Source organism: Panulirus ornatus, chromosome 67, assembly GCF_036320965.1.
Source record: "Panulirus ornatus isolate Po-2019 chromosome 67, ASM3632096v1, whole genome shotgun sequence".
Classification (NCBI taxonomy): Eukaryota; Metazoa; Arthropoda; class Malacostraca; order Decapoda; family Palinuridae; genus Panulirus; species Panulirus ornatus.
This window is the reverse complement of record NC_092290.1, coordinates 16,960,881-16,986,294: the sequence shown is the minus strand read 5'-3', so window position 1 is coordinate 16,986,294 and position 25,414 is coordinate 16,960,881. Positions and strand designations below refer to the sequence as shown.

Genomic DNA, 25,414 nt, shown 5'->3' with positions numbered 1-25,414 from the left:
CAGGTTGTTAAGCAAGGAGAGAAATGTTTGTAAATTTTCCTTTGATGGCCAGACACAAAGAACACCGTATCTGAACCAGAATGCCTTAAAGGGTAAAACATCCGGTTGTAATTTTGTATATAAAATAATTTTTCTTTATTAACTCAACTCCTGCCTTATTGATTATTAATTTCTGAAACACTGAAATGTAATATTTTGATCAAATTTGTGAAATTAAGAGACATTTGGTGTTGTCCTGGGATTACCTCACACTGATTTGATTACCGCACACTGATTTGAATATCTCACACTGATATCACATTTATTGATCTGTTATGATACTGTTCATATACTAACTTAACGTATCGTTCATAGACAATGCGACGAGGGTTGGAACGTATTTCTTGGGCCAAGCTTGCCATCTTGAATCAAAGAGCTGCAGACTCGTTGCACAATTTTGTATACAGCTTGAAAATATTTCAGTCACTTTTAAAAACTATGTTTTTCATACATTACATATTGTATTTGTTATTTCTATGAAAGGAGTTGGTAGATAGTTGAACTTCCACATCAAAGCCGGGCCTTAACTGAAATATAGAGAGAATTATGAAAAAGAAAAGACAAGGGAAAGTATCTACGAATTCAAGGGGGAAGTGAAAAACCTGTCTTTTGAAATGCGTCAGGTCGTAGTTATTGGGAAAGACATGAGAAGATAGAGAGTTCCAAAGCTTCGATGTGTAGGGAAAGAGGCAGGTATCAAAACGGCCCACTCTTGAGTTGCTGATAGCCACACAATAATCATATGACGCAGCAGCTTGACGACTATTGCGTGGCCTTGCTAGTGGTGGGGGCACACAAGCAGCCAGCTCTCGGGAGCAAAAACCAAAGTAATACCTACAGAAGAGGAAAAGTGAACAAACATTACGGCGTAGGGCAAGGGGGTCAAGTTTGAAAGTTATCTCATCTCATCGCTACGATCAGCTGGAACAGTCACATTTCACTTATCCATCTTCTGATAATCACCCTCACCTTCACGACCATCATCAATACCTGGCATCAGTCCATGAGTAAATCATAGTTTGGCTCCAGCGCTTCTTCTTTTATCTTAGGAGGGAAGCAGGGGAGATGTCGCCACAGGGTTAGGCCAGAGGCCCTCCATAGGACCCCCAGAGACAGTATATGGGACAGGTGAACCACGTCTTGCATTGACAGTGACCCACGCCCACCAAAAATACGTTAGACAGAATTTGACATTCAGTTCTGAGGGCCGTGTTCATCGACTGGAGGGAAGAGAAAATTTAAACGTTGCCTCTTTCCCTCTCAAGGCGAGGTCAGAGGTCAGGGGTCGTCTGTCGTACTTTGGGCAGAGTTTAGAGAAACAGCCACTGGGCTGATTAATGATACAGAAGAAGGGTTTATGAGTCTACAGGGGTCACCCTGACACGTGTTGACCATCAAGAGGACGTGCACAGGTGTTGCAGGGGTCACCCTGACACGTGTTGACCACCAAGAGGACATGCACAGGTGTTGCAGGGGTCACACTAACACGTCTTGACCACCAAGACAGCGAACTCATGATATACAAGTATTGGGCTGACAGGTGTTGACCAAAAAGGTGAAGAAGGTATGGGAGTTTGAAAGCTCAGATCCGCACGTATTGACCAAAGGTGCTGGCGATGTCATCATGGCACCTGTTGACCATCAGATCATTAATTGGTTATGAGCACAGGTGTACAGGGAGGACAAATTAACATGTGTCGAACACTAAGTCAGCACAGGTGTAACGAGGGTCTGCTGACCGTAAACGCAGGTGCTTTACCGGCACTTGCTAACCAGCACTGGTCCTGTCTTGCCCTCCTGCCGTTGCCTTCAAGGTCTGTGGCGTAACTCTACACACACACACACACACACACACACACATAAAAAATCTTAACACATGATTTTCTTCTTTGTCCTGATAACCTCAAGGAGTGGCCCCGTGTCTTAATTTCTTCCCGGTGACTTTTAACATTTGACATTCTTAACCTCGTCTAGACTGATGGGAAGAAGAAAAAAATCTGAAGTTGTGGGTGTTGGGGTCTGAGTCAGCTCGACCGTCCTGACGTCAGCCACTCCTACGTCACGATAACAAAGGGCGAACCATCATACATCCGCTGCTTAAGTCGGATGTCCAGTACCCACATGTTTCTCAGTAGTGTCCACCAGCCTTCTGGCATGCCTGGCACCCCGTCCCTCCCAGTACTGGAGCACATCCACAGAGAGCGGTAACCCACTAGTCTCTCTGCCCGACTCCCGTGGAATGTGACTGACTGAAGACGTGGATCTGCCATTTGGACGGAGAGGCTCTCGAGTGTTGAATACGAAGGCTGAGGAGGGGTGTTAAGGACAGAGGCCACAGCCCTTCCCCCCTCTAAGCCGAGGTCATTCCTGTGTCAATATACGATCGTCCTGTTGGTTCACTGGCAGCCACAGGGACTGACGAAGTGCCGTTGTAAGGTTGTGTTATCGTGCTGCCATTCACCTCTCACAAGCTCAGCCAGAGTTAAGGAAAGAAACGCGGTGTAAAATGATCAGGGAGAAGTTAATAGTGGTGGTGGTGGTGGGAGTGGTGATGTGTGTGGGTGGTGGACCAGCCCAGGCCACGATCAGCGTCGACCAGACGTCCCGCTACTGCTCACAAGTGCACAGTTCCCTGACGTGTGTTTTTACGAACACAAGCGAGGTAAGGCGGACTCCCCATGTTGATCAGTGACTTCCTTGTTTTGTTTTTTCTCATGCATGGCAGAGAGAGAGAGAGAGAGAGAGAGAGAGAGAGAGAGAGAGAGAGAGAGAGAGAGAGAGAGAGAGAGAGATATGATGTCAGATCGCTTTGTCTTCCAAAACGTTTGAAGTTATCCTTTCACAATATGTCTAAAGTCTTCTACTTCAACTTATCCCGTCTGCACATGATGTAAGCAGCTATTCTCCCTCTATTTTTCACCACGACTCCTCCCTTGGGCCAATGATATCCCCCTTAACATATCTCAAATATCCGCATCTTTCCCTCCCTTGTGATCGTATGAAACGTAGATGTGTTAGTATCATAGACACCACACACAAAGGAAGCTTGTCATTCTGCAATGGTAGATCAGCCCCGAAACATAAGGTGTTGTTAGTAAATGGTTTTCCCCGCGCCTGGAGTTTGGAGATGCAGTCATCAAACTGGGCTTCGCTTTTTGAGGTTGGCGATCAGCACTGATCCATCTCTATTTGTTTGATGCAATTGCGTCCGTTCGTACAGAAAATCCCTTCTCATAAGGGGAGGCAGAGGGGGTTTCAAACTAGTATCTGAAGGTCCTTGTGCCCCTCCTCTTTGGCCATTACAGCGCAAAATTCCTTCCTGGTGCATCATGCAAAGCGAATCTGCAGATCTTGATCATGACTGAAGTCGGTAAGATGCGGGCCGTATGCCATAACAAACGCTCGCATCACTATTCGCTTTCTGATCATAGGTGATCCTCGCTCACTCACAAATCGTCCCTCTGAACTAATCTTCATTGTCACTCCACCTTCCTAGCAACTCCACGGAGGATATGCAACTGAGCTTCCTAACTGTGTGGGGAACAGGATTTGCCCTCCGTCCTTAACAGGGTCTGAAGGACGGTGAACACATTTCCTGGGCAGACACTGACTTCCCTCCCTGCTTCCTTCACAACCCCCACACCTCACGCCCTATACTTCTTCCTATCCACATGTCCAGCCATGTACATCTGACATATCCTGATGTATGTATACATCACCTACATCCTCAGGCGCATACATCTCACACCTGACATATCCTGAGCTTAATACATCTCACACCTGACAGCCTGACGTACAAACATCCTATTCTCCACATTCCCAGCTATATACATCCTACCCTCCGTATACTGAATTACATACATAACATATGAATTCCCAGCTATATACATCCTACCCTCCGTATACTGAACTACATATATAACATAAATTCCCAGCAATATACATCCTACATAAATGGCATGCTTGGCTGGGTGATGAGGCAGTGGATGCTGACGCCTCGGTTTCCTTGCATCTTTACTTCCTCCCGGGAAAATGGAAGAGGAATATCATATTTTTATCTTCTCTGCCGGTATTACTCCGATCTTTCCGTGAGTATCGCGAAGGTTATGGCAGACGATACAGGTAGGAGTACGACAGCAAAGGAAACACAAGCAGGAATTGGAACCCAGACAATTGTTTCGGCTTTGCAATCTTCCTCAAAAGTCCTGAGCATTATATGGTCGTACCATATGTCAAATTCCCAACTCGTGTTTCCGTTTCCTTTGCTACTGTACTCCCATCCGTCCAGTGAATATATTAACTTTACACAGTGTTTGGATTTTTAAACTGAAGATGATGACGCTTACCGTGTACGGTCAATAGAAGGACGTGGAATCAATGCTTTTCATCCTGTTTTTTCAGTGATCAACTCCCTTATTGAATGCATTATAGAAACAGCTGTTTCTATCCTTTTTGTCCCTCATATAAAATTCTCCGTCGTAGTTTTATGTCATTGAAGACTTTTAGTATAATTTTCTCCTCGCCATAATGTATTCTTGGTTCTATAATAATGTTTCCTTTTTTGTTCCATCATATATGTGTTTGAGATCTCGATCCCTCACACCGTGTTGTGGCTGAGCGGAGGAAACCATAACAGAGGGGTCGCTTTACAGGTCTCTCCTTCACTCTTTGTCAACAAGGTTTTCCCCTCATGTCTTCTAGAAATCTTTACTTCCATGAGTCCTTCATAGCGTGAGGATCCCAGTCCAGTCGCTCTGTACAAGAAGTCTGTCAATGTGAAATAAATGATCGGCTAACTGTAGGGTTTTCGAAGCCTCGTCAAACTTGCTATTATTGTTTTCATACTTTCGTCTCGGCTACGATAGAAGTCAATAAATTTAACTTTGCCTTTCCTTTTATGCATTGCTTCATTGCCTGTTCTTCTAATTCACTCTCTTGGAATACTCGAAACTAGCTAGGCTGTGGGATCTAGGGTACTTCCGGTGGTTATGTTCATGCATTAACTAGGCTTGACACAGGATGTGAAGAGTTAGGTGAATATTTCTTTGTCTGTGTACTTAAACGAAATTTATTTCCCAATAAACATTTTGTGTATCTGACTCTCCTGATGTAGGATTCTCTCTCTCTCTCTCTCTCTCTCTCTCTCTCTCTCTCTCTCTCTCTCTCTCTCTCTCTCTCTCTCTCTCTCTCTCTCACACACATTCCTGCAGCTTTCTTTGCTGATATAGGATATTCATGGGAAGTCCTTTTCTTCTTCGCTCTCCCATCTCAGTTATATTTAATCGGGTTGAGTTTCATCAACCACGTATCAGACCAACACTGGAGTTTATCTACAGTATGTTTACTATGTGTGTGTGTGTGTGTCAAAATAGCTGGAACATTTCAGCTTACAATAATCCTTCTTGTGATCTGAGTGAGATAAGACTGTGTTCATAAATGTTAGGAACACTTTGTTTGTTATTGTGTGGGTCAGGACGAAAGATAACGTGATTATTCTCCATGTTGCAGGACGTGGAAGTGCGGGAGGTGGGGCGCGACGTGCTGAGGCTGATGGTAGAGGGCGCGCCTGCTCTCCGTGGTTCCCAGCCCTGTGGCACTACCCTGCATGTCTTGACCTCCTCCAACGTTACCCTTGAGAGGGCCATCTCAGACACCGTGGAGGACAGGGTCCGACAGAAGAGGGAATCTAGCGAACGACAGATTGGAAATACAGAGTTTCCCGTTAGGATAAAACCATTGCAAAGTATATCAGTGCATTCCACCATATCTGCAGGCAAGGCGTCGAGCGGTGCCGATAAAACGCATGTGTCATACAGCGTCAGCACAGGGGAACGTGCAGCGATGTGTGAGAGGAATGTGTCAGTGGTTCAGTCGAAGCTTCACTGGCTGCGAGGCCAGTTTCATCTGATGGACATCCAACTTAGTGAGGTGAGCGAACTGGACGGCGATATTGGTGAACTAGATCTTCGAAGCAGGTCAAAGGTGTCGAACTTTTCCGCCTCGGGAAATCAAGTATCCATTAAGGAGACGGAGATACAGCTGCTGTCCAGGCTGGAAGTGAGACAACAGCTGAACCTCCATAATGTTGACATTGGGAGTGTCGTACCACCGGGACTACTGCTTCACCAGCCACAACATGTAGGAACCCCCGTTCATAATGGTCACGCTAGAGCCCACACCCTTAGTGACGTGAAGGTGAACACAATAGAGAGTGGGACGCTTCAGGTCATGGGTGGGCGAGTGTTCATCACGAACATGAGTGTGGACGAGGCGAGAACTGCCTCACTTGTCGTGAGAGATGGAGGCGTGCTCACTCTGATCAATGTCCACGTTCGTCGTGGCCCAAAGACATGCCTCGTCCTCCACGACGAAGCTGCAGTCGTCCTCGTCAACTTTACCCTTGGGAGTGACACCATCAGTCACATGAACATATCAAACACGGATTACAGAGAAGCGCTCTACCCATTACGTAACCCGTGGCCCGTCCAAGGCAAAATTAGACTGAGAATTGGACCAGTCAAGTCAGCGTCGGAGGTCACAGACACCCCCAGCAAGGGGTTTCCAGGTTTCCCCTGGTACTGGATAATGATCATGGCTGTCGTGGGTATTTTCGCCGGCATGATTGTCGGTTCCGCCATCATGTGGCGACGACCAGGCTTGCTGAAAGGACAGCCGTCCGCGCTGACGTTGTCTGATCTAATTGGTCGGGACAGATTACAAGAGGAGGCAGAGAGCCAGACCAGCAACACCCTTCCGCGTCCGGACTTCCAGCGACAGGACTCGGGTCTGACGTCGTCTTCGTTTGCGTCGTACACGCCGTGCCAGGAGCGACCCCAGACAACCTCCCCCCTCTTCCCTATACAGGCACACAACCCCGAATGCCAAAAGCCGTCGCCAGACCCCGAACCTAATGTGTTTGTCCACGTGCCGCCCCTCGCCTGCACCCGCGGGGAAGTCATCTACGAAGAGGTTGAGGCCCTCTCGGCGCTGAAGGTGGAGGAACCTCCTTACGACCTGGTGAAGTGAGAATTGTCAATAGACACAAGTACCTGAAGTCTCACTACGTGGAGCGGATGTGCTAGACTGCTTGGGAAGGCGCACTGATGCTGCTGTTCCTTATAGTGGTGGACGGGACATTAAGGGTCGTCTGTCAATATACTCAACCATCTGTGATCACTGCAGCCAACCACACGCAAGCTGCGAGAAGCTAAAGGTGGAATTTGGAGCTTATAACAAAGGCCAATGGCAGCCCGGGTGAAGCTATCATGACCGGTGGGTGACCTCAGTAGGTGGAGTCAGCACGACCCTAGAAAGTGACTACAATCTGGCTTAGGAGCAACAGTGAAAGTGAATAAGCCAGCCAGACTTGTGTGACGGCAGCAGTGAAGATGCGCCAAACGACTGCCCTGGCTTGGTTGACAACAGTGAAGGTGGAGGAATCGACTGGTCTGCTGTCTTTGAGTGATCTGAATGCCAACAGTGACTCTGTGATGACAGACCTGCAGTGGACAAATTCTTGTGTACGAGAAGTGGTGGTGACAGTAGACAGTAAGGCTATGTAAGGGGTGTGTGTAGAGCGCGTTAACACAACCTGTATCAGATGCTTGCGTACCAGTGGGGGTTTCCAAAGTTTTGCAAAGCGAATGTGTCACCGTAGAGAAGAACGCCTCATAAATGGCCTAACGCCTCATAAATGGCCTATGTGTGAAAGTAAAGATAAAATCATAACTGGTAAAGACTGAAGTTAAATGTTAGGTTGTGTGAGAGGAAAGCGTCAGAACAAGAAATGGTTACGTGTATGGTATATAAGGGAATAGTCGAGACTAGGATGTAGATTTGGTTTGATGGCAATTCCAACGTGGAGGATGTATTCTGGGGTTGTGTAATTACCATTTTTTATTACATATATAACTCCATGACTCCTTTCATGGGTCTTCTGCAGTTTCAAGATTGCGCTTCAAAAAGAAGGGAAATAATGATTACCTTAGAGGGATAAAATCCTCGACGAGACATTCCCGTCTATTGACGATGATACATCCTCACTGCTGGATGCGGGGAATGGCGAATAGTATGAAAGAAAAAGAAAGATATATATATATATATATATATATATATATATATATATATATATATATATATATATATATATATATATATATATATATATTCTTTAAACTGTATATAAATCTGTATATGTATATAGTCCTTCATTAAAACGTATGAAACGTTTTAGTATCTTTTAACATCCTGTTTTATCATGGTCTTGTGGAATACATCCCGGCCACTCACAACCTATATTCTGCGACGCCTCTCTCTCTCTCTCTCTCTCTCTCTCTCTCTCTCTCTCTCTCTCTCTCTCTCTCTCTGGCTGATTAATGTTAAGGAGACCACATTTAAGATCACCACACATCACATACATTTTAGGTTTTATATTCACACTATCGTCATTAGATACACGAGCGTCAGGCCCGAGCTAAAGCACAGGATAACTCGTAAGTAGTATATTTACTTATCCCTCAGCAGCCCATATGTTAATCCTAGGATGCTCGATAAAGTGATAGTAACCATCATTTATTATGATGTACCATTTACCAGGCACCAAATCGCCTTGTATGGATGTACCTCAACACGTTCAATCGATGCTTTTCAAAGTAACTCAACGTAGCTCATCTTAACCTAGGATGGTTTAACTTATGTAAGATTATTTTCATAGGGAAGTCCGCTAGCCTTTCTGTATCGTATGGAGGATGAGCATCAACAGAACCTCCCTTCACACATAAGCTGTACGCTCTTAAATGGATCCTGACCTAATCGCTTACTACCCTGGGAGAATGGATAGATGACTGAAGGACTTTGGTCTTGTGTGGCGATGGACGCGACCAAAGGCATGTCGTTCGTGTGTCCGGTATGCTTTAGTTGTGTTTTAGGGGCACAACTTATGGCACACAATTCACACACTGGTGACTTAGACTTTCCATTTTCGAGCCTAGTAAGGTCAGTACTGGTGAGGTAGGAGCCCTGGAGCGGAAGAGACTACAAGAGTGAGGTGGAAGGAACTACAAGAGTGAGGTGGAAGGGACTACAAGAGTGAGGTGGAACTACAAGAGTGAGGTGGAAGGGACTACAAGAGTGAGGTGGAAGGAACTACAAGAGTGAGGACGTGAAGCTCCCTTCTTACAGCGAAGGTGAGGGCGAGAGGAGCGGGCAGCAACAGTGGTTAGGGTCGGGCGAGGTACGCTAGGATAACTTCTGACCGTAAGGTTCTGTGTTGGACGCACAGACTGTCAGTAATATAGTCTGCTATCATACCACAGACACAGACTGTCTGTGGTCTTGCTTGAGATCATACCACAGAGACACACACTGACTGTGTGCTATCTTCCTTGATAACCCCATCCTTTTTTTTCTTTTTTTTCACATAAATGACGATCCATTCCCTTCAAGGAAGTTAAGAACCAAGTCACATGTTCTGTCAGTGGACAGACTTAAGATAAAAGAGTTACAGCCAACAATGACACGAAAGTTCCTCCCCAACCTCTACTCCCTCCTTATCACACAGTGCTCCAGATAAGCTCTCCTCCTCCTCCTCCTCCTCCTCTTCTCTCCAACTCTCCCAGCTGTGTGTACTCAGCTCACAGACAAAACTACGTGCATACGTTGTTGAGGGTTGAGAACATTTAATTCTCCCTCCCCCTCCTCCTTCTTGCGTGAAACTTAGCTATTCTCTCCTGTTCTCAGCCACTGCGCTGAGGGACAACACCACGGATTCAAATCACTAGGACGGGATTAGGTTTCGACCACACCTCCTGATGTTAGAGGAAGCCATCTCGACCACTTCCTGACGTCGAAGGAAGCCCCCTCGCCACTCTTGACGTGGAAGGAAGCCCCCTCACCACTCGTGACGTGGAAGGAAGCCCCCTCGCCACTCCTGACGTGGAAGGAAGCCCCCTCGCCACTCCTGACGTGGAAGGAAGCCCCCTCGCCACTCCTGACGTGGAAGGAAGCCCCTTCGCCACTCCTGACGTCGAAGGAAGCCCCCTCGCCACTCCTGACGTCGAAGGAAGCCCCCCTCGCCACTCCTGACGTGGAAGGAAGCCCCCTCGCCACTCCTGACGTGGAAGGAAGCCCCTTCGCCACTCCTGACGTCGAAGGAAGCCCCCTCGCCACTCTTGACGTCGAAGGAAGCCCCTTCGCCACTCCTGACGTGGAAGGAAGCCCCCTCGCCACTCCTGACGTGGAAGGAAGCCCCCTCGCCACTCCTGACGTGGAAGGAAGCCCCTTCGCCACTCCTGACGTGGAAGGAAGCCCCCTCGCCACTCCTGACGTGGAAGGAAGCCCCTTCGCCACTCCTGACGTGGAAGGAAGCCCCCTCGCCACTCCTGACGTGGAAGGAAGCCCCCTCGCCACTCTTGACGTCGAAGGAAGCCCCACTCACCGCTCCTGACGTCGAAGGAAGTCCCCTCACCGCTCCTGATGTCGAAGGAAGCCCCCTCGCCACTCCTGACGTGGAAGGAAGCCCCCTCGCCACTCTTGACGTCGAAGGAAGCCCCCTCACCACTCCTGACGTCGAAGAAGCCCCCTCGCCACTCTTGACGTCGAAGGAAGTCCCCTCGCCACTCTTGACGTCGAAGGAAGCCCCCTCGCCACTCCTGACGTAGAAGCCCCCTTCAACACTCCTGGCATGGAAGGAAGCCCTCTCGGACCCCAGAAAGTTTTTCCTGGTAACACTTCCAGCAGGAAAGCTTAGGTGGGACATCTAGGAAGCTTAGGTGGGACATCTAGGAAGTTTAGACGGACATCTAGGATGCTTGGATGAGACATCTAGAAAGCTCAGACAAAACATTTATAAAGCCTAGATGGGACATTTAGTATGCCATATGGGACACTTACGAAACCCAGATATGACATTTAAAAAGCTTAGAAGCCTTTAGAAAGACATAGTAAGCTTACAGTGGGTGGGCCTTTACTAAGCTTACAGTGGGTGGGACATTTACTAAGCTTACAGTGGGTGGGACATTTACTAAGCTTACAGTGGGTGGGACATTTACTAAGCTTACAGTGGGTGGGACATTTACTAAGCTTACAGTGGGTGGGACATTTACTAAGCTTACAGTGGGTGGGACATTTACTAAGCTTACAGTGGGTGGGACATTTACTAAGCTTACAGTGGGTGGGACATTTAGAGAGTAAGAGTTTAGCCAGTATGACCACAGAGTGAGTATGTTCAGCGGATATTACGTCACCAGCAGTCCAGGACCAGCTGAACACGACACTATACAACCAAGCTGTGATGTTCTTCATCAGAACACTGTACACCGAGCAGCAGGGAACACTGTACACCGTGCAGCAGGGAACACTGTACACCGTGCAGCAGGGAACACTGTACACCGTGCAGCAGGGAACACTGTACACCGTGCAGCAGGGAGCACTGTGCACCGTGCAGCAGAGAACACTGTACATCGTGTAGCAGGGAACACTGTACACCGTGCAGCAGGGAACACTGTACACCGTGCAGCAGAGAACACTGTACATCGTGTAGCAGGGAACACTGTACACCGTGCAGCAGGGAACACTGTACACCGTGTAGCAGGGAACACTGTACACCGTGCAGCAGGGAACACTGTACATCGTGTAGCAGGGAACACTGTACACCTGCAGCAGGGAACACTGTACACCGTGCAGCAGGGAACACTGTACACCGTGCAGCAGGGAACACTGTACACTGTGCAGCAGGGAACACTGTACACCGTGCAGCAGGGACCACTGTACACCTGCAGCAGGGACCACTGTACACCGTGCAGCAGGGAACACTGTACACCGTGTAGCAGGGAACACTGTACACCGTGTAGCAGGGAACACTGTACACCGTGCAGCAGGGACCACTGTACACCTGCAGCAGGGACCACTGTACACCGTGCAGCAGGGAACACTGTACACTGTGCAGCAGGGAACACTGTACACTGTGCAGCAGGGAATACCGTACACTGTGCAGCAAGGAACACCATATTGTACCTACGTACACCCTTGCATGTATGTACACACGTTGTTACGTGTACACCAAACGAACAAACATCTTTTATCCAAGACCAAAATTCTATCAACGACATTTTGTTTACAGTGTTGTCTGCTTCTTTTTGGTTTACTTAAAATGCGCAGATTTTAGGTAGACATGTATTTAAACGTATCTTTGAGGCACTGGCTTGTGAATTGTATTTCAAGGATTTACCTCGAACAGAAGAGGTTTCAAAGAGCATTTCAGTAAGACTATATCCTATGAAGGAATGGAGAAAGTGTCCTTGAAAGGGGGACTTACCCACTTTTGTTGAGGGGGGAGGGAAGGAAGGATGGGGGGGGGGGGTGGTCTGTCAGTCGAGCTACTGATTGGTCAACAGTGTGACGTCATCATGCCTTTCGTCGGGTCACGTGATGTGGCGTTTCCCGAAAACACAGAGGGTGATTCAGCGAGGCACTAAGACTCACGAAGTTCTTAGCAATTATATATATAAAAAGAAAGTGAGTTTGTTCGCTGTGACCCACCCAAGGTACAATGGCGTGCTTACAGATGTTATAATGAACAGATCACACTTACAGATGTTATGATGAACAGATCACACTCACAGAATGTTATAATGAACAGATCACACATACAGAATGTTATAATGAACAGCTCACACTTACAGTGTTATAATGAACAGCTCACACTTACAATGTTATAATGAACAAATCACACTTACAATGTGTTATAATGAACAGATCACACTCACAGAATGTTATAATGAACAGCATACACGTCAAGGCAGTTTAGATGAACAGAATAGGCGAACCAGACGCCACGTCGGGCCAAGAAAATTCCACAATGTGCTAACCAAACCCAACAGTTGGCTACACTAGCGCCGTATATGGCCTGATCATCCCACTGTAAATTGGGCAATCCACACGCTTAAACGCCTGGGCAGGGCTAACCAAACGCCTGGGCGGGGCTAACCAAACACCTGAGTGGGCTAACCAAACGCCTGGGCGGGGCTAACCAAACACCTGAGTGGGCTAACCAAACGCCTGGGCGGGGCTAACCAAACGCCTGGGGCGGGGCTAACCAAACGGCTGGGCCGGGGCTAACCAAACGCCTGAGTGGGCTAACTAAACGCATGTGCGGTGATAACCAAACGCCTGAGCGGGCTAACCAAACGCCTGGGGCGTGGGTAACCACACGCATGTTCGGTGATAACCAAACGCCTGGGCAAGGCTAACCAAACGCCTGAGCGGGCTAACCAAATGCCTGGGAGGGGCTAACCACACGCATGTGCGGTGATAACCAAACGCCTGAGCGGGCTAACCAAACGCCTGAGTGGACTAACCAAACGCATGTGCGGTGATAACCAAACTCCTGGGCAGGGCTAACCAAACGCCTGTGTGGGCTAACCAAACGTCTGGGCGAGGCACCACGGGACCATGGCAACACCTTTTTGCAGCAGGAGGACCAGACTGGACAACACCAACTCACCCTTCTGCAGTTGATTCCTGTCCAGCACTAACAGTAGCTGTTCTCAGAGTGTCCACACGCCATTGTACACAACAATAAAATACTGTGTTGTTACCCCTTGTTTCTGTATCTTTCTCACAGTCTTCACGATCCTTAAAAAAATAAATGGGGCCTCAGGAATGTAAAGTTCCCTCCCCACACAATAGAAATAGTTCACTACAAATCCCAATGAAAAGCTTGATAGTAGACGGAATTAAAATACGAACTGACCACTCACCACCCGTCTCCCAGTGCGCAATCACTGCCATCCACTAAAATCACAGTGAAGAGAAAGAGAGAGAAACAATAACAGGTTAAATTATAAAACTCGAAGTCAGAAGAAGCTCGACCACTGTCATGAGACTTGTCATTCGTGGTCGACATCTGCCAGTCGGTCAATCTGATAAGACAGTATTAATCTGACTGATATTCCTCTCTAACTATACCTACCTCAGAGTTAACGACCTATTAGCATGTTAGTAACATCTCAGCATCTGGTTGTTGTGTAGAGTAAGCATCACTTGTCATTTCATTCAAAATGGCTTTACGTAGACATATAGACATACGTCGTCACTAGTCTGTACTAAACACTAAAGAATAAGAAAAGAATACAGTTTTGTGTCTTTAGATTCAGTGTTATTTCATTTAATCTTTTTCATTATGGTCTAAAACCTTTTTTAAGAATTTGAGGGTTACGAAATGGGTTATGCAAAATAACATTTTAAGATACATGCTCAACGTTCCTCTAAAATTCGTATATTTTCTTTTTATCAGTTTAATGTGGCATGGTGGTTGGTATTCTCCAAGTGGAGGAATTAATATGGATATATTCATAATATCATGATTATACGAGAATGTATGAATATATGATATTTAATACACTGACCCATAATCATCAGAGCTATGGAGGAAGATCTAGGTGTTGCATATAGAAATTTCGTTCATATAGTTATATGAACCCTGGGGATAGGGGATTAAGAATACTTCCCACGTATTTCCTGCGTGTCGTAGAAGGCGACTAAAAGGGGAGGGAGCGGGGGGCTGGAAATCCTCCCCTCTCGTTTTTTTTTTTTTTTTTAATTTTCCAAAAGAAGGAACAGAGAATTGGGCCAGGTGAGGGTATTCCCTCAAAGGCCCAGTCCTCTGTTCTTAATGCTACCTCGCTAACGCGGGAAATGGCGAATAGTTTAAAAGAAAGAAAAGAAAGTTATATAGAATGATATTCTGCTGTTAGGCACTTAGTGTCATACTGAAGATGACCTTAAGAAACGGGTAAAATTGTATTTATGGAATAAACCAGATGCTAATTATCTTAGTGTGCAACTAGCTAAATTCCACTACAATTGTGCTCATCAATGTGACAGGTTCTTTAATATCTTAGCCATGAAATAATCCTATTTTGCACCAAGTTCAATTACATTATGGTACTTTTCATTCTTTATGTTTTTTGTCATTAATCATTATCACAACGATAATAAATTTTTGATACATAGCATATAGTTATAAATGTTCACTTTCTATGTACTTTCTCCACATAACTCACATTATGTCATTTGAAAAGAACAATTGAGTTATTTAAGACTTGCATACTTCAAGTAGGCTGGTTACCAGCCAGTTTCACACATATTCTGGAATCCACTGTACCCAATCTGTGGTTTAAAGGAAATATTTGTTTTTGTTTGGATATTTAAAAAGTATTTTAAAAAATTCCTATTAAATCTCCCGTCCATTTAAGTAAATTTGTTTACATCCGTCGTCTGCCTGTTTGTACATTTCAAGAGATATACTACATTTTTAACATACTATAAGGAACAAGTAAAAATTATGTCTTTATTGGGCGTACATAAAGGAATAAGATTGTATAAAATTGATAAGGTCGGTTTGGTTGATTAAAGTAGATTTCTATTTTTTTGAAGGTTAAAGAAAACAGTTGTAACTTGGAAGTACTGACAGATGGGAGTTGTTGAAGACGTTTGGTTGGTTATTGGTGGTTCTAAACTTTCATGAATTATATAATTCGGCGTTGACAGCAGTATGGAACTCATAAAAACACCAAAGGTGAGATCTTTCAAGCCAATTACTGAGGTGTTTGGTACATTTACTGTATGTTATGAGGTACTTTCTTTCATTCTTAAAATATGCTTTCGTGAGTGATGACAACTCATTGACCTCAGAATGTACAGTACTTGAAGCGCTGTATCTGGTTTAAAATAAAGAATATGTGATTTTTTTTCATGCGAAGAACACAGTTACTCAGTTTTAGAAGTATCTTGAAAGGAAGGTTAAGTGAGGGAGAGAGGGTAGAATTATAGTGAGAAGCAAGGGATGATTGCTCTGACTACAATTATTATATTCTGTGCGACATAATTCCGTCCTGTGTTTTAGTTTTACATGCCTGTACCTTTGTTTTCATAGTAACTAGGAAAAGAGGCAGAAATGCAACTATTGGTTTGTGAAATTTTTTGTTTTCCATTAGTGTTACGCATTAATGTACACAGAGACACATTAAGTCTGCTGCCAACTAGAGAGAGGTTTAAACTAATAGAACATTGCCCCTCCCTCTCACATGCTCATCTTAGGTTTGTACTTTTTGCGGTAGTTATGTTACCCGGAAAATTTGTATTAAATTGCTGGCTGGTAGGCTGGAGACCTTGGCTCTGGGTCAGTTAAGGTTGATTGGTTTGAATGTTTTAAGCTGATACTTTGAATGCTCTTTAGGATAGCATTGGTTAAGAGCTCTGTCATAAACCAGCTAGACTTAATGAAATATATATTTATCATTTTGCTTCTGAGAATTGATGTTTCTGTGAATCATTATATTTTTAGTGTATCCTTGATAGATAGAATTGATAAACCCAGAAAGGAGATGGAAGTAGAGGGAAGTAAACTGTGTGAGCATGATACACTGTTGGTGTTAGTATGTTGCCATTATGAATATTGCCTAATCCTTTATCCACACCTATCCTAGGAATTGCCCTATACTTCCATGGTTTAATGGTTAGCATCATTGATGATGAATTGTGTAGGATGGCTAACGTTTGAATCTTGGATGGGATATTGACCTCCATCTAACCTAACTGTTCATCCTCTTCTCGGAATTAGCCGATAAATGAATACCAGACGTAGGCTAAAGCACAACACTCAACCCCTTCCACTTAAACCACTCCATAACGAACCACCAACCCCTAAGTAGAAATAAAAATTTTACACCTGGTTCATACTTCAGCACCCTATACTTCCCCAACAAACATGACATTGATAAAACATTTAAGCATTGTAATGACTCCTCACTCACTCAAGAATGGCCTCTTATCCCAACCGTAAACTCCTTTCAAACATATACCCATCCGAAACTACACTCTAGGCATTTTGGAGACAGTGCATCTCGCCAAACGCTGATTTAACATATCACAAGGTCCCGTATGCTCAAGATGCACACCAAAGGCACATCTCATTTACCCTAAAATAAAGTATCTGGTTGGATACAAAAGCCAGTCAGAGTAGTATTGCTCTTCTAGTGTGAAAGCATTGCCAAAAGCTAACTTAAACCCATTGTAATAGGATTGCTAGTTTTACTTACTGTTTCATTAAAGCTAAGGTACTGGGACTAGTCTTAGCATCTTAAACTCATAGTGCATCATACATGTGTCCTATTCTTTCTTACTTCTTGTACTCACATTTTCTTTTCTCTTGCCTTTTGTCATTACAAATTACTGTACTTGGGAGACTTCAGTAGTGTTATGGCCCCAAGTTCCTGATACTCTGTGATTTGAAGAATCTTCAGAGGTTCATCTTTCTCTGCTGTCAGTGAGAAGGATTGTTCAGGGGTAGCAGTACCAGCCTTTCCCAAGACTATTGCACATCAAATAAACCAGATTATCTGTCCATTTATTTTACTAGCATTTTTGGCCGTTCTGGTAACATTTTTTTCTGAACACCATCTGGCTGGCCAGTACCTCTGTGACATTTTTATTTACCTCTTTTGAAGATCTGTCTGATGATGTTTTCATCTAGTCCCTTCATGTAATCTTCATCCATGATTCCACTTCGTATGAGTCTAACCATACCTATTTTGGAATCCCGTGTAATGATGTTCTCATCAAGTCCCTTCCAAACCTTTTGCATGTACTTTGAATCTTCAAACCTTGATGCCATGTGCTTTGAGAAAAGTTTTCTAATGTCCAATATTTTTTCTTTTTTTCTGCTGCTCTTATAGCTCTGCAGACATTGTACCACTCCTCTGCTGTTTGAATTCATGCTAGAAGGCTTCTTCCTCTACCAAGATTAATGTCCCCTGCTCTGTCTCATCTTTTACAATCTTAATTCTTTTTCTATCAATGATATCCTTGCTTCATCTTGCCGCCAGAAGCTCTCATATGCTAATGGTTTTGTACTTTTTTCCTACACTTATTTAATTCTGTTTTCTGTTGTCTTTTGTGTGATCATCTTATTTCATATACCTCTGTAAACTTGGAATTGGATACAATTTTCCAGTTAGATAGAAGTAATCTAGTTAAGTTTTATCTCAATAACCCATTTTTTCTTATATTTTTGGTAAAAACACTTGACAACTTTTTCATTTTATTTGATTGTTTTCTGATTTCACAACTTATACTTGGTGCCACTTTAGCATCTAGTTTGTTTAGGAAACTCAACATTACACATTTAGCTCATTATCCTATAGAGAACTGAGAGTTCTTATCTCCTACTAAAGATTGTTGTTGTTTATGCAGTTGCTCCAGTTATGTTAGGGATTGATTCTTGTACAAAGTGCTGCTGTCAGATCTAGGTCAGTTCTGGCTCTGTATGTTTACTGGACTGAGTGAAATCTAAAGCAGTTCTGACTTAAGAGCTGTCCCAGTCTGACCTCAAAATTTGACCCACTCACCTGGCAGAGCATTGTTTGTTCTCTTTTTCCATATTTCAGTATTACTTTTATTTCTTTTCCCAAAAATTGAATGAATATTTGCATCCATATGAGTACTCTGTGACTATTAGCAACTCAAGAATAACACATTTTGTTTTCCTTCCAATACTAAGGTCTGGAACTCTATCTTTGTAATATTTTTTAACATCTGTGATTTGGTCCCTTTGCCTTTTAAGGCAGATTTGCCACTTCTTCAAAGATTATTAGATTGATCCTTCCCTTGTGTCCATAGGCCTTTATGTATTTCATGTAAGGCCTGCCCTTGATGGGGACTTAAGTCCTTGTCTGGAAGTGACATTAAAAGAAATGTAACCTTCCATCTTAACCTGTACCTTGCATTACAGGTAGATAGTCATTAGCCTTTTGTGCATTGCTGCACATTGGTAAGGATGTATGCTGGTAGCATTTGGTTTTCAGGACAACATAAGAAATAGATTTTCTGATAGACATCGTTGTCCTATGGACAAAAGCTAGAATAGCTGTCCTTGTTGAATTTGGATATTGAAATGTGCTTAGTTCTTTTGTTGTACTGGTACTTAGTAATTATCCTGAAAATGGATTTGGTGTCTTTTGGGGAATATGAGAGATTAAGGCATATTTCTTGATTGGTTTCTTACTTATCTGCTGTTACCCATGTTAGCACCAGGAACAGATGGAAAAAGCTGTATTTGCCTAGATCCATTGTCTAGTTGTCATATTTCTTAATATCCAGTTTTAGGTATCTCGGATAAATTCTTTTTAGTTATCTGTCCCTAAACTATGCCGTATTTTATAAACAGACTTTTCTTGCCATTATACGATTTGTGGAAGTATATATTAGGGGCTTGCCTTAACTGCATATGATTGGAAAAAAATTGTCAGATGATCTCTTTTACCAGGAAGAATGAGTTTTTAAATGTGCATTTATTTTGGATTACCTTTTTTATTAGGTTACATTTAATTAGGTTTAGTTTGATTAGGGTGGATTAGATTGTTAGTTTTTGTTTTGTTTTAGCTTTGTTTTTTATTCAACCCACCCAAACTTTACCTGGGTTAAAAAGTGCCCTAATTTAAATCCCCTTATCAGGATTTATTAAACCAAATGAAACAAATATGAAATTGTTATGAGATAATCTTATCAATTTAAGTGATTAACTCAGGTTTCACCCATACAGTACACCTTTATTTAGGAATTATGTTGTATGATTATCTATTTTATTTTCCTGGGATTGAAAATAGTTTACCGACACCATATACCTTTAGTTAGGAAGTATATTGTATGAAAATGTATTTTTCCTCTTGCGGTAGGGGAAAAGTTCTTTAGGAGATATAATGCTTGATTTCAAGAGAGTATGATAAGGTATATTAGTTATGGTTTGATATGATAATGAAAAATATGAGGTCTCATTTACTGACACAAATTAATTGATACAGATATGAAAATTGTTTTTTTTTTTTTTTTTTGCTTTGTCGCTGTCTCCCACGTTTGCGAGGTAGCGCAAGGAAACAGACGAAAGAAATGGCCCAACCCACCCCATACACATGTATATACATACGTCCACACACGCAAATATACATACCTACACAGTTTTCCATGGTTTACCCCAGACGCTTCACATGCCCTGATTCAATCCACTGACAGCACGTCAACCCCGGTATACCACATCGATCCAATTCACTCTATTCCTTGCCCTCCTTTCACCCTCCTGCATGTTCAGACCCCGATCACACAAAATCTTTTTCACTCCATCTTTCCACCTCCAATTTGGTCTCCCACTTCTCCTCGTTCCCTCCACCTCCGACACATATATCCTCTTGGTCAATCTTTCCTCACTCATTCTCTCCATGTGCCCAAACCATTTCAAAACACCCTCTTCTGCTCTCTCAACCACGCTCTTTTTATTTCCACACATCTCTCTTACCCTTACGTTACTTACTTGATCAAACCCCCTCACACCACACATTGTCCTCAAACATCTCATTTCCAGCACATCCATCCTCCTGCTCACAACTCTATCCATAGCCCACGCCTCGCAACCATACAACATTGTTGGAACCACTATTCATTCAAACATACCCATTTTTGCTTTCCGAGATAATGTTCTCGACTTCCACACATTCTTCAAGGCTCCCAGGATTTTCGCCTCCTCCCCCACCCTATGATCCACTTCTGCTTCCATGGTTCCATACGCTGCCAGATCCACTCCCAGATATCTAAAACACCTTACTTCCTCCAGTTTTTCTCCATTCAAACTTACCTCCCAATTGACTTGACCCTCAACCCTACTGTACCTAATTACCTTACTCTTATTCACATTTACTCTTAACTTTCTTCTTTCACATACTTTACCAAACTCAGTCACCAGCTTCTGCAGTTTCTCACATGAATCAGCCACCAGCACTGTATCATCAGCGAACAACAACTGACTCACTTCCCAAGCTCTCTCATCCACAACAGACTTCATACTTGCCCCTCTTTCCAAAACTATAAGTAACCTAATGTAAATGAAGGCTTAGAAATTTTTTTTCAAGATCTTTTTACTTGTTTCCAATGCCTTATTCATTCTAAACTAGTAGGAAACTTGATGCTTTGTACCTCACCACAGATTACAGTGTAGGTATTTTATAGTATTGTTTGTATGTTTTAATTATTTGTTTTTATGATAGGGTTGGGGTCTGATAGTTTTGTTCTGTTTTAAGTACAGTGAAAAGTTCCAGTTATATTCTGTGAAGTAATCAATTTCAGTCTGCTTGTTTCTACATGAAACAAACTTTATGCAAGTCTGAAATCAAACATTTTTGTTAAGAAAAGTAAAAGAATTATATATTGACACCTTATCAACCAGACTTTACCTGAAATGCGAAGTATCCTAGCAAAGACTTATCAGCCAAACTTTATCTGAAACACTAAGTATTGTAGTTCTTACAAAGAGAATTAATGTGAGATAACACAGCTATACTGAATGGTGAGTGTACCACAGAAGCTAGAAAAGGTTTCACTCACTCTCGGGTTCATTCAGCAGAAATGGGTATGATTTTGAAGATGGAAGAAAAAGAGTTTGTTTAAAGTTTATGTTTTTTCTGATGGTTTTGTGGATCATCTGCATCTAAAACTTGGTCAAGAACTAAGTTGCTTCATGATTTCTCTGGTCAGTCAGGCTGTTGAAGGCCATGGCCCATAGGTCTATGCACCCTTCTCAACCTGGCTAGTCAGATTGCTGCAATTTGTAGATATCTGTCCAATTTGATTCTGAGGTTCTTTACTGAGCAGTCCATGATGTGTTTTTACTGGTGGTAAGTTGACAGTTCTTCAGCTTCAGATGTTTGCACCATTTTCTATGTATTTATTTCGTCCCATGGTTTTATTAGTGATATTTTACAGGCTCTTTAATGGCTGTTATGCCAGCATGGAATGATTCTTGAATGTAGACTGGGGACCATGCCTTACAAAGGATTTACTATGTATCAATTAAGATATACATATTACCACATTCCTTCTCTGTGTTTTGGACAGCCCAGCACTTGTGTACTCTACACATATCAGGTCTCCATCTGTTTCCTTTTTCTTGTTTTTAGATAAGTACTTTTCAACTTGATGCATTTAAAACTAGAGAGATGTCAGCCAGTACAGTGTGTTGGAGTCAGGTGTAGATCTTTCTTTGACAAAAATTGTGGAGAGTTTTTTTTTGTGCAAATGGTCTTAAAAAAGTTGGTCTCCTTAAAGAGTGCTGGTTTGATTCTGTACCACTTTGGTAAATATCCAAGTAAGAATTCTATATCTGAAAGTTTCATCCAGTTTTGGAAGTTGATTGTCATTTTGGAAAGCTCGTTTGTTGTTAATCAAGGTACTAGATTGTAGGAAGTGGCTTTTAAGGGTACTTACAAAGTGTACCCAGCCAGCCAGGCTGTGGCTTCCAGTGGCTTAGTCAGTGAACAACCCAGTCACATGGCCTGGGCTGTGGGATGAAGACCCAAAGACTTCACCACGTATGTAAAAGAAGCAAAATATTTAGGATTTTAAGGGGGCACCTTTTTCAGGCTATCCCCTTCATGCCACCTTGTGAAAAATTAGTGGGTTGACTTTTGTTTAAGAAACATCCATTGGGCAGCAGTGCAGAGACAACAGTTTGGAGTCATTGATGGGATTTTTTGCTTAACATAGATCTTTTCTTTCTTTCATACTATTCGCCATTTCCCGCATTAGCGAGGTAGCATTGAGAACAGAGGACTGGGCCCTTGAGGGAATATCCTCACCTGGGCCCCTTCTCTGTTCCCTCTTTTGGAAAATTAAAAAAAAAAAGTGAGAGGGGAGGATTTCCAGCCCCCCGCTCCCTCCCCTTTTAGTTGCCTTCTACGACACGCAGGGAATACGTGGGAAGTATTCTTTCTCCCCTATCCCCAGGGATAAATATAGATAAACATTGAATATAGATAAACATTGAATTAATTTTTTTTTCCTGCAGCTTCTCTAGTCATGAACTTTATTAGTTAATATACTGCTCTTTAAATGACATGTTAAGGTCAATTATTTTTCTGATAAGGTTGAGAGATTAAACAGGGATGATGAATAATATCCCTTTCTATAAAGCTAGATAGTTGGAGCCTAAATTGTAAGTAAGGTACTCCATGTAAATCCTGTAAGGCAGGAGAGATTTTGCGTTTTCTTTTGCGAGTTAATTCATATAGATTACTTGAAGTTAAACTGTTCATCACAAGCCATTTTTCATCAGTTTTGCATGAGCAGATCAGTAATATTTTAGAATATTCATTGTCTTGAGCATCACCCAGAAAGTTTATGAGGTAGAGGATTGAACCTTTTCTCCTCTGAGAAACCTTTGTGTGCCAGGTCAGCCAACCAATGAAGTATATAGTTTAGAATATATGTTTATATGAATCTAGCTGAACTTGATATTTTTACTACTTAAATCATAGGCCACTCTTTTCTTTTCCTACATTTACCAAATTTTTTTTCTCATTCTAGAAAGTTTTTAACATGGATTAAGTCAAAGAATATGGTTTAGTAGCTGACACCATAGGATGTGCAGAATATGTAGGATTCTATCTAACTTTGCCCCACAAAATTTGAAGGATTTAGGCATTAGAAGTGTAAAGCCAAGACCCTATCATTTTAGTTGGATCTGATTCTTTCCATTTATTTCACATGCACATGGGGTCTTTCTATCAATTTTTCTTTTGTTGAATGTCATCTTGCATGTACTTCTTTTAATTTTCTTTTTTCTAATAGTAACTGACATGATACAAGCAAAACATCCCCTAATGAAAGGCCTCTCTTGTGGAAAAAATAAAGTAAGATAAAAAGAAAGTAGAATTTAATCATTCCTCAAGAGGCCAGGTTTTATTCAGAAACTATGATGAGTAGAGGCTAAATGCGTGCCTCAGCCAAGCTTTCAGGGTAAGGATGCATGCAGACTTCTCACAAGAACAGTGACCAAATTGATATCTGTAGATAAGAGAGAGAGAGAGAGAGAGAGAGAGAGAGAGAGAGAGAGAGAGAGAGAGAGAGAGAGAGAGAGAGCAGCAGCAACATTGTGGCACACAGAAAGAGATGGTTGATGAAAGATTATGCCGGGAGAACTCGTAAGGCAGAAAGCTTTCTGTACCACTCTGGTTAATATAGCAGTGGAGGAAGAGCTACTGCAGCTCTGGGGCAGTACCCAGTATTGGAACAAAACACCCTTGTAGATTGAAATTACTGTTCTCAAGAAAAGTAATTATGGCTCCTATTCAAAATTCCCAGCATTGGGTCGCAGACTTTGTGACAATTATGCGGGGATTCCAGGATGAGATGAAGGATAACATAAGGCCTCACGTGTTTATGTCATTACAAGGTTGAATTGTGGTGCTTTGAAATTGAACTGAGGGAAATGAATGACTTTCAGCTAGATAAATCTTTCATACTAGATCACATTTTCCTGCATTAGTGAGATAGCTGGAGACAGGGAGAAATTTGATTTAGCATCATTGAATTTAACTAGGTTAATGATTCTTAATTCTGCGATGCTGCACAGGTCTGAATTTAGAGAGGAAATAAGTTCAGTATGAGAACGAAAAAAGTATTAGAAGGAGGAAGGAAGGGAAAGTAAGTTGAAGTGTGCAAAGTGGAATCATTAACATAAGAGGATTACATAGGATTACATAGGATTGCATAGGATTACAGTTAGAAGAGATTATTTAGAGAAGAAAGAGAGTAGGCAATAGGACATAACCTATAGGAACACCAATGCTGATAGGATAGAAGATAGAAGTCCCTGTGTCAGTGACTATTAATTTAATGGCCAGAGAGGAAACTATGCATTAGGGAACAGAGAGAAGCTGCAAAACTGAGGGAAGAGATTTTAGAAAGCAGAGGCATATGCCACATCTTGTTAAATGCTTTGGAGATGTTGAGGAATATGACCTGTGGTTCACAAAAATCCCGAGAGATGAGGACCAAGGGTGAGTTACATAGGAAAGAAGATCTTTAGTAGACCTAGCACTACAAAAATATACTGTTTATCAGAAAGAAGTGAATGGGATTGTAAATGTTCAGGAAAGTGGAATTTAAGATAGCATAGGGAAGAACATTTGGGCAATGTTTTGAAGGGCCAAAACTGTCTCCTTTCTCATTGGTGGGCTGCATTATGGCATGCATCGAAGAGGAGAGAAAAGTTTGGGTTTTTAGACAGAGTAGAATTGGGTGTGCAAGGATCAGAGGTAACTCGGAGGCATACTCATTTAGGAATTGAGGTTGTATGCAGTATTGATCATATGCCTTGTCCACCTGGAGCAGGGAGAGTATTTGCGTAAAGATAATATAGGAGATGATGTAAGTTCAGTGGGAGGAGATTGGTAAGGAGTATTAAAAGCAGAATTATTCAGAGTTGAAATAGAGGAAAATGAGATATAATACCAAACATAGCAGCTTTTTTTGATTGGAGTTGATTATAAAT

The 25,414-nt window shown here is 42.8% G+C and overlaps 2 protein-coding genes across 2 annotated transcripts in view; both read left to right on the top strand.

Annotated features, from left to right (window-relative positions):
* Nucleotides 1–2,169: 2,169 nt before the first annotated feature.
* Nucleotides 2,170–8,266, top strand: LOC139747161 (uncharacterized). The gene is made up of 2 exons (XM_071659113.1): nucleotides 2,170–2,701; nucleotides 5,548–8,266. Exons 1-2 carry the CDS (start codon nucleotides 2,546–2,548, stop codon nucleotides 7,063–7,065), a joined length of 1,674 nt encoding a protein of 557 aa, XP_071515214.1. The 5' UTR covers nucleotides 2,170–2,545; the 3' UTR covers nucleotides 7,066–8,266.
* Nucleotides 8,267–15,488: 7,222 nt separating this feature from the next.
* The window catches only part of Mtmr6 (Myotubularin related protein 6), a 366,784-nt gene continuing 356,858 nt past the window's right edge, over nucleotides 15,489–25,414 (top strand). The window contains exon 1 of the mRNA XM_071659034.1: nucleotides 15,489–15,616. Within this exon, the coding sequence (XP_071515135.1) occupies nucleotides 15,593–15,616 (24 nt within the window). The 5' untranslated portion in view covers nucleotides 15,489–15,592. The remainder of the gene's footprint in view (nucleotides 15,617–25,414) is intronic.